General features: G+C 42.3%; 1 protein-coding gene across 1 annotated transcript in view; it reads right to left on the minus strand.

Moving 5' to 3' along the window:
- Positions 1-228: 228 nt before the first annotated feature.
- zgc:165603 (uncharacterized protein LOC571425 homolog) overlaps positions 229-13,917 on the minus strand; it is a 113,124-nt gene continuing 99,435 nt past the window's right edge. The window contains exons 3-4 of the mRNA XM_034700267.1: positions 578-626; positions 229-449 (exon numbers count right to left, since the gene is read on the minus strand). Coding sequence (XP_034556158.1) covers positions 238-449; positions 578-626 — 261 coding nt within the window. The 3' untranslated portion in view covers positions 229-237. The remainder of the gene's footprint in view (positions 450-577; positions 627-13,917) is intronic.

Raw genomic sequence — 13,917 nt, forward strand, 5'->3', positions numbered from 1 at the left:
ATCACTATATAATTTACAATGCAATGATAATGTACTTGGCATAGGGAACAATGAAAGGGAGACTGGCAGCAGGGAAGCCATTCATAACCCTACACACTTTCAATAACACAGACCCTTTATTGAATTACAACCAGGCCAAGGCACAGACGCAGGGATGAGATTAATCCACAACACCAATGGATTTGAACAAGAAACAAACGGAAAAGCTGCATAAGAAAGATGTGAGATTATGGACACTTATAGAAAGTGTGTCACAATCTGCCAGAAGCTGAAAAACTGCCAGTCAAACCAAGATGACGGATCAAATGTTCTATTTTTGATGTCGCATAGTGTTGAGTATACATTGGATGGTACAGTTTGGAAAAGATAGATTGGATTGATGAAGTGTCTCACATTCTGACTGTAGGTGCAGCAAAAGGAGAAGAAAAGATGAAAAAAAGGAGTGTTGGCTGAGGAAATATAGCATTGAGAGCAGTGGAACGGATGAGATCAGAGGGAAGAGAATGAAAAGAATTAGCCTAGATAAGACAGATGAAAAGAGGACATGAATAAATGACGAAGAAAAGAAGACAACTACCTCCACGGCTCTCGCTGTCGGCCGGTTTCACCTGGATGGGGCGTGTCATCTGAAAGAGAGAAGAAAAAAGAGCAGAGGGGTTAGCATGGCGACTCGGGCTGTTGTTGCTTCAACACGAGGTGTCTGTGCCATCTCTCACATTTTAATGGCTGCTCTGTGATAGTGATCAAAGTGCTTTGGCTGGAGAGAAAACCAAAACACCATCATGCAGCTACGATCGCTTGATGCTGAATTGTTTCTAAAGCTCGTGACCCAGAGTAATCAAACCAGCTCAGCTCTTTTTCAAACATAACATAGGATGTGTTTGTGTCTCTGTATGTTCATTTTATTTGTCTTTCATTGCAGGTTCTCAGAGAGGCTGCATATGTGTGTCTAAGTGATAAAAGCTGAAGCAGTCCTAATAAAAGTGAATCCAGCCACAGGAGGAGAGGGATCAATGCGGGCCTATTGATCCAGGCCCTTGGGCTGTGGAGAGTGTCTGGCTGGGAAGGATTCTCTGGTTAGGAGGCTCACTCTAATCCACTGGACCCTGATAAGAATGGCATTGCCTGGATTAGATGCTTCTGTCATCACAGCCTTTGTGTCACGCTCTCCTCCTTTCCCAATTTTACCTCCTTCATATTTTTCCAGCCTTGTTGTTCAAGTCCAACAATTTCACTGCCATTTGTTTGAGGGAAAAGTTTGAAGCTGCATCTCTGATTTAGGTTGAGTGTGTTAGAACATTTGTTGAAATACATGCCTCCGGTCATACACTGACATACATACAGCCAAAAAACTGCCCACACAAGCGCACTGCACACAAAAATGCATTTACTGTAGCGAAGCATAAAGCTAACAAAATCATATATGGCCCAGATATGACACCAGTGATCCTCCTTTCATGATTCAGTGCTAAACAAATAGATTGAACAATAAAAAAAACACATATTTAAATAAAATTGAGGCCAAAAGTGGCACAAATTTATAATAAGATTACGGGGACATAAATCCAGCCTCTTAGCACGCTCAGCTGTTTACTGTTAACCATTTGTAGTTGCTATTTAAGCATGTTTTTATTGCAGGAAAATGTTTTCCATTATCGGGCATCCCAGTCAGATCACTGAAAACCATCAAGCAGTCATATTTTTGTACCGACATATGTATATTTCGTTCCAGTCGTCCCATCATGTGTCTTTTTTTTTTTCTCTGTTCAATTCCACAGCAGGACTGAAAAGGTCAGATTTAAAGACAGGGCACTCCAATAAAAGCATGACATGTTCAAGGAGAAACACCATAATGGGATTTTAAAATGTCTTAATAACATGCTGATATATGGGGGAGAGGCCCAGGCCCGATTCATTAAGTGCTAAACGTATCCATTTTCACCTTGAGGAACTGAGTAACCTTCCCTCACTGAAATTATTCCATAAATTTAGCTATCGTAAATAATAACTAGCAGCGGCTTAGTCTTTGTAGGAAAAACAGGGAGGATGTTATGCTTGTGAAGGTTGAGCTTTTTAGCTTCTTGTTTCTTGGCTCCCTCCCTGTCCTCCTCCTCCTTCCGCCTCCCCATCTACAAGTGCTTTCTTTTCCTTGTACAACACAAAGTAACCCTACAGTATGCTAATGCCAAGCCACAGGGCGTGCTGCTCCCCGGCATGTAAGGATAGATTACAGAATCAACCGCGACACTATCGCACACGTGTTCAAAGCAACCTCTGAGAAACCTCCGAACGAAGGGGAAAAAACATCCGCGAGACAAATTCACGGATAACTTTACAACCCTCTGCTTCTTCACAACAAGATGGGGAATCTTTGAATGTGCCTTTGACACGTCAAACGGACAAAAGACGCTTCCATCCTGCCAGTTGATATTTTAACTTCAAATATACAGATGGATGGAAGAGGCCAAATCGGCGTCTGTGGCTCCTCTACCAAGCTATGATCTCAACCGTCTCTGCAGGGTGCCTGTGTGTGGGAGGCAGCTCTCTCTCTCTAAAGCTAGTTACTGCTCAGCCTCCAACATGCCAGCTTAATGGTCTATTTATTTGCCCGAGAGCAATGCATTATGGTCTTGAACAGTCACTGCTGATGGCTCGCAGTTTTATTCCATTCCCTTTGAACACAGAGAGAAAACTGTGTAATTGTAACCTTAAATGAATGCACAACATAAACTACGCTGTATGTACCATTTGCATGCTAACATATTCACAGACATGGTAACTTTAAGTAAAATGTATTAAGTGCAGCTGTTGCCTAGGAGACCATTCATTAACTCTAGATTCTGGGGGCATGTTTTCAGTCAAGCGTTTATAGGCTGACGATAGAAGCTTCTCGGCACACCCACAGTCAGCAGAGTGAAACATTAACTGCTGCACCATGTGTAAACAACATGTGTTTTTCTTATTGAAGGAAGATGAAGAAAAGGTAAGAGAGATACGCTAAGGAAGAGGGAGGAAGAGAAAGCTACCTGTCTGAGTGCTGATTGTACTGCCCTAAAACACACACTTGAGATAAGCAGCACAACTGCAATACACAAATTAGATTTCATGCACACATACATAATCAATTACCAATCAACCAAATGTCTCCATTGTAAAAATGTATTTTAATCCTGAGCAGACATTGAAAGGAAAACTTCACTGTCATGTCCCTCCCATTTAGTTTGATTCCCATGTTGGTCTTCCACCCTAATTTATTCAACAAGGTTAACCAGACCAGGCAAAGAAGTTATAGTGTTAATATCATGAATATTTCATTTTCAAGATAAACGCGCTTTCAGTCAGGCTTCAACACTTTGTCTCCAACAAAAACTCAATCTTCCTGAGTTTGATCTGTATTTGTTGCTCATCAATACCTGGAGGGAAAAGGCCAGAATTCAATATAAATATACTTTCTTAAAAGTTTTCTTAAAGTTTTTTTTTAGGTTATATTTTCTAGCTGTAATGCCTTTATTAAGAGAGGATAGGACAGTGGATGGAGCACCAAACCCGGTGATGGAGTGGGAAGTGACATGCAGAAAAGGAGCTGCAGGTTAGACTACAACTTGAGCCGCCTGCCTGAGAACTGTAGCCTCTGTACCAAGCGGCAACCTCTGGTCTCAAACTATGAAGCCCATGCGGAAGTGTTATAAACTGATCATCGAGAATCCACTTGAGGCTGGCTGCAGAAACACCAGAAACTACATACACGCCAATTCAAAAAAGACGATCTTTGCAGCATTAATAAACTTGTTTACAGCCTTGTTCAAAAAACGGCTTATGGCCCTACGTAGCTAATCTCTCTATCGGCACACACTGTACAGTGGGTGAACGCAACGGTTCAGAATTAAGATTACGAGTTTTTGCCCAAATAGGGACATGACTGACTTGACTCCCGGACGGGAACACATAGCTGTTGGCTAGGAGGCTCAAACTCTGCCCCTTTACGTCACACTCTGCCTGGTTGAATTCCGCATTTCCAATATGGCTGCTGCCATCGATTGGCTTCAAAACAGCGCTCAGGAACAGATGGGTGACGTCACGGATACTACGTCCATAGTTTTACAGTGTGTGCTCTGTACACATGACTCAACCAAATGGCCAGACTGGAGCCCCTTTTCTTTGAAAACGTCAATGTGTTTCAGCCAAACAATAAGGCTTGCTAACAGGAAAACAAGGGAAAGGAAAATAATAAGGAATATGAAAAAAAACTGACACATTTCAGGTGTTCGTGGCCACAAGAGCCCATTCATTTTTTGTTTTTATGTGTTATTCATGTTCCCAGTTGAAGCCAGTGCTCCTGAACTAGTATGAATAAACAACAGCATCTGTGCTTACACACAGCAGAATAGCAAGCATCACTGAGGATTGCCAGTTATGGTTATCTGTCATGTTTTTTATATTGGTTTTAGTTTGTAGTGTAGTGTTAATACAGACATTTATGTTAAACGCATAGGGGGAAGTCTCTGTTAGCCGAGAGTAGAGCGAGGTATGTGGCTTTATATACTACTTTATCTGGTTTGAAAAGATGTTCCAATATTGCTATAAGTGCACTCGAATATGTAATTTCGACTAAGAATGTGATTTCTTTTATGCTTTATGGTAGGTTAGCGTTGTTATTGTTAATGTGTTAAGATGATGCACTATAAATATGTATTGAGTGACTTCTTGACTGTATAAATCAATGGTGTCATGTATTCACCTCTATGTGAAGGGTAATTCACTTTCATAGAAAGCTTATATTGACTTTATTTGTCTTTCAGTTTCAAAATGCTTGTGTGAAGAATAGAGAATTAGGCACCAGCAAGAACTCTAGCCTGTTATTGATGATGTAAATGGATGCTACATGAATCTTGCCTTTAAAAACTGAGTCAACTATCATTATACTATATTCAAATACAACATGTACCACTGGGTTCTTCTGTATCTGGAGGCCATAATCAGGTTAAAAAGAATCTGAGCTGAATGTTTTTGACTCTGTTAAACAAATAAGTAACACAGTGGCTTCACAGCCTTTAAATCACTGACTATTCTTCAGCTTTGTCTTCTTCAAAAAGAACAGAATAAAGTTTTTCTTTTCCCTACATATGCCCTGGTCTTGCTCTCTTCCTCACTCCAGAAGCTGAGCTGCTCTCAGGGCTCTGACAAATCTATAGTTCCATATGTTTTTATTAAGCCGTCTCATTTGCTCTGTTAAGCCTCCAGTCAGTTAAATTAAAGCTCTTAGCACTTGCGTGCTTCTGTTTTATATGGAGGGTGAGATAGAAAACCCCCTGGCCTACACTACATAATGTAAAGAAAGGCCGGAATCAACAAACAGTGCGTTTTAGTTTGTCTGTGGTGTTTGTCTGATACTGGTTTTAGACTAAATAAATATTATATAGAACAACACTTCCTCCAACTCTATCTTATCTCATTTTCCTGGAGAAGTTAGACCGTGCTGGAAAACAAATAGCTTTCTATAAAAACTATTAATAGGCAAAAAGAGAACCAAAGACCCTGGCCTCCAGCCACAAAAGACATTCCACTGTCTGACTTCAAATTACACAGAGCAAGTCAGGGAAGTGCAGTCTGGACTTGGCCTGTTAAAAGTGTGGAGGATTTAGAGTCTACAGTTGGCACTATCCATGACAGTAATGAGTTCATGACTAGTAGAGTTTAGCGGGATTGAGCCGTATGGAGACCCAGACTCTACACTACTAAAACCTCACAGAGGGCCAGCAGCAAGACAATAATACTGCTCTGGAAAGAGTTTCAAAGACCTGGTGCACATCCAAGCCCTAAAACTTTGGGTGTCTTTCACTTTCATAAAAGGAGGAACCCTCCAACGCAGGAGAACTCCCAAAGTAGAAATAAAAGATCTTCTGCTGGTTTTGCAGAAGCTCATGTCTCAGCAGTAAAAGTCGTTTTACTGCAGTATTTACTTACAGTGCTTGCAATAAAATAAGTCTAATAGCCATATAATATGTGTGATGTCTGCTGGCTTTCATTCAGGTTTAATATAGAGTAATGTTTGTGCTGGGATCATTAATACATATTAGTGGGCCATCAAAGCTCATGTTGCTGCACTGCTCAGTAACAGGAGCATAAACAGTCTCCCCCATGACTGGGCCGTCTCTACTGATATAATTAATATTTCCAATTATTGATCTGAAGGAGTGCTGAGTGGTGGCTGTCCTGGGGCCCCAGCTCCAGCTAATAAATCTGTGCTATGTATAGTAGGAAGAAGATGGAGGGAGTGTAGTAGAGAAGGAGCCATGGCGCAATTAATTATACTCCAGATGCACTTCACTTCAGTCATACTTATTACTAATTAACAATAAAAAAGGAATCACAAACTAAAAAAATGATATTAAAAATAAAGGCTTACTCAAAATAAGATCATTTTCTTGAAGAGATAGTTGATCCTTTTGATGTGGTGTTGTATAAGCACATGTCAATATAAATTGTTTTACCCACATGGAATGCTGGTCAGCCTCTTTGTTGACAGCTGGAACCTCTGCTATCAACTGCTGCTGACAGGGTCAACTCGATCATATAACTAAGCTCATTTTTTGAAATTTTAACCCAAATGTTGGGTCTGTATGATAAACAGCAACATGTATCAGCTGTAGATTAACATAACACGCTCTGAATCACTGTGGAAAAGTAAACAGAAATCGTTCAGTGGCCGGAAACAGGCAACTGGCTACCAGAGAGAACACACTGCCCTCAAGCGTTTCGGCAGAGAATTGCTGCGTGACACGGACACATCGACGCAGAAGTATGTGGTGCTCATGTCCGCGCCAGCCACTGCTGTGTAGGGGTGACGCACGAGTATAAATCAGCCTTAAAATGTCAGAAACGGTGAAGAGGCATGTGGTCTAGGCATGGGCTAGTAACCAAATTCAAGGTATGCTGCAGTTTGCAAGAGTCACAGTTACAAAACCACTAATATTTTCTGTCATACCCATCCCACGGTACGAACTTATATGATCTTTGATGTACTTACATACTTTTCCTGCCAAATATAAATAACCTGAATCTATGTGAGCATGGTCATATATGTGCTTGAATGCAATGTGGGGAAATGTTTGTGCTGCAGAGTTATAATTTACCCACATGTGGAAATTGCTTGCGGCAGCAGTGTGCTGGTCCTGATAAGAAGCATCAGTCAGAGCTGAGGAGATGGCAACCACTATAAGCTTTGGGATTCCTATCAGAACCAACAGGATTTAGAGCTAAAGGCGCTGACATGGACTGACAGACACCTGCAGACCTCAGCTAGTCTGTGTCACCTTTATAGGTAGGGCAGTTTTACTCCATCATGAGCATCCATTTTGAGTATAATAACCATTAACTTGCTTTCTCGTAGAATGAATGTTCTCAATACTGGGAGAAAAGCGCCATTCTATTTTGCTTTGTACTTATTTTGCAGTGGTCCCTTTTTCCAAAGACTAAATGGCTCCTTTCAGAGCTAAACTGTTGATTTCCATCTGTTACACCGAGTTCTTCTTGTAGTACACAAATTAGCATTAGGCCACAGCTAACTCGCAAACATGTGCGCTGTGTAGTACCATTATTCCTAGCACCACTACTACATCTCTGATTAAGACCATTAGACCTTCTGTTGCATGATGCCATCCAAGTTCCTGTTTATCTCTTTCCCCCCCAAAACACTAACGGCCTCCCGGAAACAGCCCGAAGTTCATCTACCCAATGCTTTCCAAAACGCCTTTCCAGCCCTCTCTATTATCATTGCTTTACAAGCTGAAGTGGTTGGCCAGCTGTCTGACTGCTACAGCCCTCATTACACAGACAGCAGAACTCAGCTCTCATCAAGATTTCATGAAGGTGAATGTCACACATCAAAACCACCTCATTTGTGGCGCCCCATGACTCAGCAGATCGAGCTGCGTGGCTTTGGCTGATGTTGGTTCCCATCAAACTCTTTATTACTTGGGATTAACTCTGAATAAAATATAAAAATCGCACCCTCCACCTCTGAGTTTGCCTATCAAACCTTTACACAGACGGTGTCATTCTCACGCCATGCTTGTCCGTCTATTTGATTAAGTTGTCCTGTCTCGTGAAGTATAAGCTCTCCACTGAGAGACTGTGAGTCCTCCAAGACTTGTGCAGTGGACGAAGGGATGTGGGTGACAGAAACAGTGTGCAATCAAGAGGGGGAAAGTAGATAGGGGGATTGAGTTAATGCCTAAATCCTGTCCTACTGAGCCTATAGCAGGGCGTCCGAGAGATAAAGAGAAACAGAGGGAGAGAGAAGGGGAGGAAAGTGATCAGAGAGGAGTGACAGAAAAGGGAAAACTAATGAAAAGATGCTTCAGGAGATGAAAAGAAAGAAAGAAAAGAGTGGGTGGTAATTTATGAATAAGAGAAAAGAAGACAGAAAAGACAAAAAAAAAATAAAGCATCCTCTCTTCCTCTACTGCCCCTCCTCTTTCTCCTCGACTTCCTGACTTACGAGCCACACTTTGTTTATCAGGGGAAGGGCATCACTCCCAGACATCTTTGGCATGGGTGCTTTTCAAGCCCAGAGAGCTATTGACATGGCTTGTTACTGTAATGCGTGAAGCAGTGGGAGACTCATTGTAAATCTGTGTCAACAAATGCTGGAGCAGCAGCGAGCTCAATCTCCCCCCGTGTCTCTCTCTCTCTTCCTCTCTCTTTTTTTCCGTGTCGGCCTCGCTCTGCCCCTCTCTTGCATTTACCGACCTATCTAATGAATCTTATCTGCGCAGCACACTGGAGGCTTAAGCTTTTGGTGGGCTCACATCTCTCCCACACACACAGGCACAGACAAACTCTCTCTCTCTTTCTTTCTTATTCTGCGCACTGTTTGATGTGGTTTACGCTCTTCAGTTCATCTTGAGGAACTGTCCTTAGAAAGATAAGATCATGACGACAGACCAAACCCAGTGGCTTTAGAGGGGCGACATCATGCCAATCCCAGCGAGGGTCCGGGGCGAGCAGGAAGTAGTGAAATGGCAGAGGATATGTGCCGTGACAGAATTACAGATCTGGAGTTGTGTGAGGCTTTAATGCTTAAAGGTGCCCTCATGTACTGATGCCGTGTTCCTTATCCGGCTACTGCCTTGATATTTGCTTTGAAGATTATGTCCTGCCTGACCGTCTGTGAGTTACAGCAAAGATAATGATGTACAACATGATGCTCAGCGTGTGCGCACGCAATACACCACCCTGCGAGCACTTCCAGCTTGGTGATATGACCTTTACCTCACAAGATTCGTCATCCTTGTAGTGCGCTGAACAGTAAACGCAAACTCATGAATTATGACTGAAATATGAGTAAATTCTGCAGTTTAGGATTCTTTAGGCTTTGTTTGCCAAAATGTAGAAAACGCCGCTTGGTTATGAATCTTTTGAGGCTATGAAAATAAAAATAATCCAAACAAATAGTTTTGAATAAAATATTTATGGATTCTGTAATCTTATTCCATCTGTGGCACATTTTAGGGTATGCAGGCATTACCAAATGTTTGTTTATGAGATGAAATGCTCCCCAGATAAGTGTGATTTTCTTTCTTTACTTTGGTTAAAGCAATGCACAACATTAGAATATATTATATTTTGTGATTTAAGTTACAATAGACATTTCCTGTGCCTTCTTAGAGCTAAATCTATTTCCCAACACTATTAACACTGAGCTTTGTTTTGTTCTGCATCAAGCATGCCAACACAAATGATATGGCATCTTTTTTGTGTGCCAGCTCTTCCTAAAATTCAGCAGCTCCCTCCCTAGCTGAAGTTTATCCAACATTTGAGCTGCTCTCTTTATTTGAGTTCAGATGGGCCTGCACAACTTCTAAAACAGCTCTGAACTTTAAGCTGGAACAATGCAGACCTGACTTCTGCCGTGTGGATGAAAACCCACAAAAAGAACGTAAGCACAGTGATTAGTTGTTTGCATGTGGGATTAGCTGTGATTCATAGCTGTACTATCAGGTGAATTACAAAGAGTGCTACAATTGACAGGTTACTTACAGAATCAATTTAGTGAATGTACTGAGATGAAAGCTTCAAGTCAGTTTTTGCAAATGTCCCCCCTTTTTGCACAGCCACACATGAACTCATCTGCCCTCATACAGGCTTATACCCAGACACACACACACACCCTTAGCTGCAGGTTTCCTTTACCCTCTCTGTTCAGCCCAGAATGCTCCTGCTGCTGTCACAGCAACTCCGGGATTGTGACAGATTACGGCCTGCTGCCCCGACCAATAGGAGCCAAGAAGTGTTGCCTGCCCACTGACTCATAATTCTTGGCATACCTATGCCGAGTTGACGTTTCTTTAATGGTCCCTGGACCTCCAGCAGGCATCCTTGTCCTGAGCACTATGATTGCATATTAGCAATTCACCAGCACTTGCACTTTTCTAGCCCTCCACTCCCTGTGCCACCTCTTCTAGGAGGAGAGAGGACCAGAAAGAGGAGGAAGCCAGAGGAGGATAGAGATAGATGGAAGGAGGGAGAGAGATAAGGAAGCAGCCAAGCATGTTGGCTTTGAATTTGAGGTTTGAGGTTTGAGGGGTGCCAAGAAGAGAGAGAGACGTACAAAAATGGAGACAGGAGGAGAAAAAAAACTGTCAGAAGTGGAGATAGTCAAACAATACTTTGCTAAACCCGTTGCATAATTTCAAAAAATGCTGCAGGACGTGTGTGTTCAGTCTCATTAACCAGACACATCTGCTAAAGCTACTGATCAGTGTGAAAGTCTGGTTATTAATGATAGCATGGCTGATAATTTGTTAGCCTATAGGATCATTATCAAGTTGGTGAAGTCTGGACACAGCATCATATTTGTGTGTCTGTGCATGTGTGTTGGTGTGTGTCTGTGTCCATCAAAGGGGGGATTGTGAGGAGGAGCCAGAGCTCACAGGATCGACACAGGGCCAGCCTGCTCTGTCCATCTGCTCCGAGCTTCATTCCCAGCATATCAATACCCCACATCTCATAAACACACACACACACAGACACAAATACACACCCACACAACATGCTGTCACCTGCGACTTCTGCTGGTTCCATCACTCTCCCACCACTCAGCTCTTGGCTGTAAAGCCTGCTTATGTTTCATCCTGACACTTAGAGAAAATCCCTGCTTGTCTATAAGCGCATTCAGCACCAAACAAATGGGACAGGCCTGTCTTCTAGCCTCCTTCTAGTCTCTCTTCTCCTCCTCTCAAGTCTGACTCTGCACCACAGTAATACTGTTTGCTAAGTAAACACAAAAGCCCCTCTCACTGTGCCTGGTTCAACCTTGAACCGCAAAGGACCTGAGGGCCGGACAAGCAGTACACCAGCCTGACCTCTCGCCATTTCAACCAATCTGCAGCAAACACACTCTGACGAAGTGAGAACAAGAAGCACTAGAGCAGAAAACACATTCCAAGTGTCTCTGCCAACTCTCACTCCACACCTCCCGTGGCCTTGGGTGGCTTATTTCATTGGTTGGGTTTGGAGTTGTTGAGAAGATGTGGTTTGGGGCAGTGCTTGGATATGTTTTCTGTTGGTTCATGTTGAAATGTGGATAGTTTGCGCTGAATAAATAAAGAAGTTGTGTTGTGCACTAGAACAGGAATGTCTGAATAAAAGAAAGTTTAGTTGATCCAGAATTCAGTGACTGTGGTCTAGGACAGCAGAGGGAGTTACTGTCTGAAAACCTGAGGAAGACTTGATCTGTTATGTGCATTCAGGCTCTGTGTAAATGATAATGACACACAAATGCTGTTCTTAAGATCGTCTAAAGGCTGACCCACACATGACAACGAATAGTGATAGACTTGACAATTTTGATTCTGTAGTGTGTGGAGAGCAACAATATGCACATCGCACACTAACAGATCACTTTCAGTCTTAATCCCAAAACTGGTAATCTCGCAAAATCTCTCACAGTCGAACGTGACACTAGAGTAAGCAAACATGGCCGACAATGGGCAGGAAGCTATAATGGTCATCAAGCTAAACATAGCTAGCTGCTAAGATACCTGATGCATCCATTGTGGTAACCTCCTCTCCTTGTCAGTTTGGTTGTTTTAGAGAGGGCTGCTTTCTTTGAATGACAGGAATGATGTGGACGGAAAGTCTATCAGTTGTGATCTTGATTTAAAATCCAGAGTCCGCCAAGTTTGAGACCGAGTCAAGACCTAGTATAAATGATTCTGCGACAAGACCCAGAGTTGAAGGAGGGAAACAGGCCTGACTATCTTCGTGAGCACCGGCCTACAGTCTACTTCTGTCAAGTCCCAAATCAAGGGTAACCATTTGAAGGGATTTCTGCTACTAAAATGTTATTCATCCAGGAAGGATTCTAGTAGAATTTCAACTTGACTGTTTCAGATGGGTTACTTGAGGACATCCACTGAAGTGTAAGAAATTGAGTCCCACAAAAAAATCTTCTACAGTGACAGATGGAGGTCTTCACAAGTACAAAATTGTGGATCTGACCAGAAATTGAACAGGGGAAAGAACCTGCCTGAAGAAAGATAAAAAAAAAACATAAAGTAGATGACCTCAGCACAAAATAATAGAGAGAAAGGTGTTGTTAAATTATTTTAATGAAGTTCTTAGAACAAACACAACGTCAGAGAACCTCATTTCACAGATAAATTGTTTATACGCTTCAACAAGTAATGTAGAAAACTAATTCATTAGCAATTAACTGAATTGTACCTCCTGCACTGATCAATCTTTGGCATACTGGGCAAACAGAAATACAAAAATTAATTGTCATTGAGTCTTGGATTGTGATTATGACAAAAATTACTGAATCCATCCAAGGAGTTTAGATATATCAGGACACAGTGGATAAAAGTTTGGACCTTCCTGAGTGGACTTGTGAAGACCTTTGATGAGCAATAGGCCATATCATGAAGTTACGACGCCCTAACTTTAGATGCAATCCAAGTGCTACACACATGCCTTCCTCCCTCATTCATACCAATATCCTCACAGCATATCCTCCTCCAGGTTTACAACGGTATCCTTGACAGCCCATCACCTCACTTGCCTCTCAAGCCTCCCTCCATCCAGGGACATTTGTATGCATGCATGTATTCATGAGCTGGTATTAAATTTAAATATGTTTTTTACAGTCAACAGTCACTGATATACAGCTAATGCAGGCCAAGAAAAGAGAGAGAGACAGATTCAGAGAGGAAGAAAGGGAGAGACTCTGTGCACTCTAAATGAACTCGAGCTAAATCACACTCAGAAGCCTCCTACACTTCCGCCCCTCCTTGTCTTTGCTTTTATTATTTATTAATTTATTCATTTTAATGATGTTCATCGGAGCACATTCGTCTAACAATTAGGACTTAAAGGTTTAACATTGTGCAATATAGGACCTTAAATCCTACTGAAATTACATTTGGGATTTGAGATACATTCTCTCTCTTTTTCCCTCCTCTTCACCCCAGCAATGGTGAGGTTGCTGTTGTGCCTGTCGTTTCATGAGGTCAGGACTGTTTTCTTCCATGCTTTGGCTCTGAAAGCAGTCCTGGGAGCTCTAATGGCTTGCTCACACTCTCTGCTTTGCATTATTTCCCAACTGCAAATACCAAGGGGCTGTGTCACAGAGAGAGCCGTCCTAAAGCACTTAACAATGTAACCTACATACACTCCAGCATGGACAGAAACACACACAGGTACAGCGAGAGCATAAAGTACACACACACACACACATACCACACACTTCATTGACAGGACATGGGGGGGCTCTTAGCTCAAGGGGGGGTCACACAGGGGACGCTTTATTTGCTCTCAGACTAAACCACCCACGGAGCTCAGCCAATACTGCGTACAGCGCTGATTCCAGAGTAAAGAGGGCAGCGAAAAAGAGAGAAATACCAGAGACGAGTG

Source organism: Notolabrus celidotus, chromosome 2 (assembly GCF_009762535.1).
Source record: "Notolabrus celidotus isolate fNotCel1 chromosome 2, fNotCel1.pri, whole genome shotgun sequence".
Taxonomy (NCBI): Eukaryota; Metazoa; Chordata; class Actinopteri; order Labriformes; family Labridae; genus Notolabrus; species Notolabrus celidotus.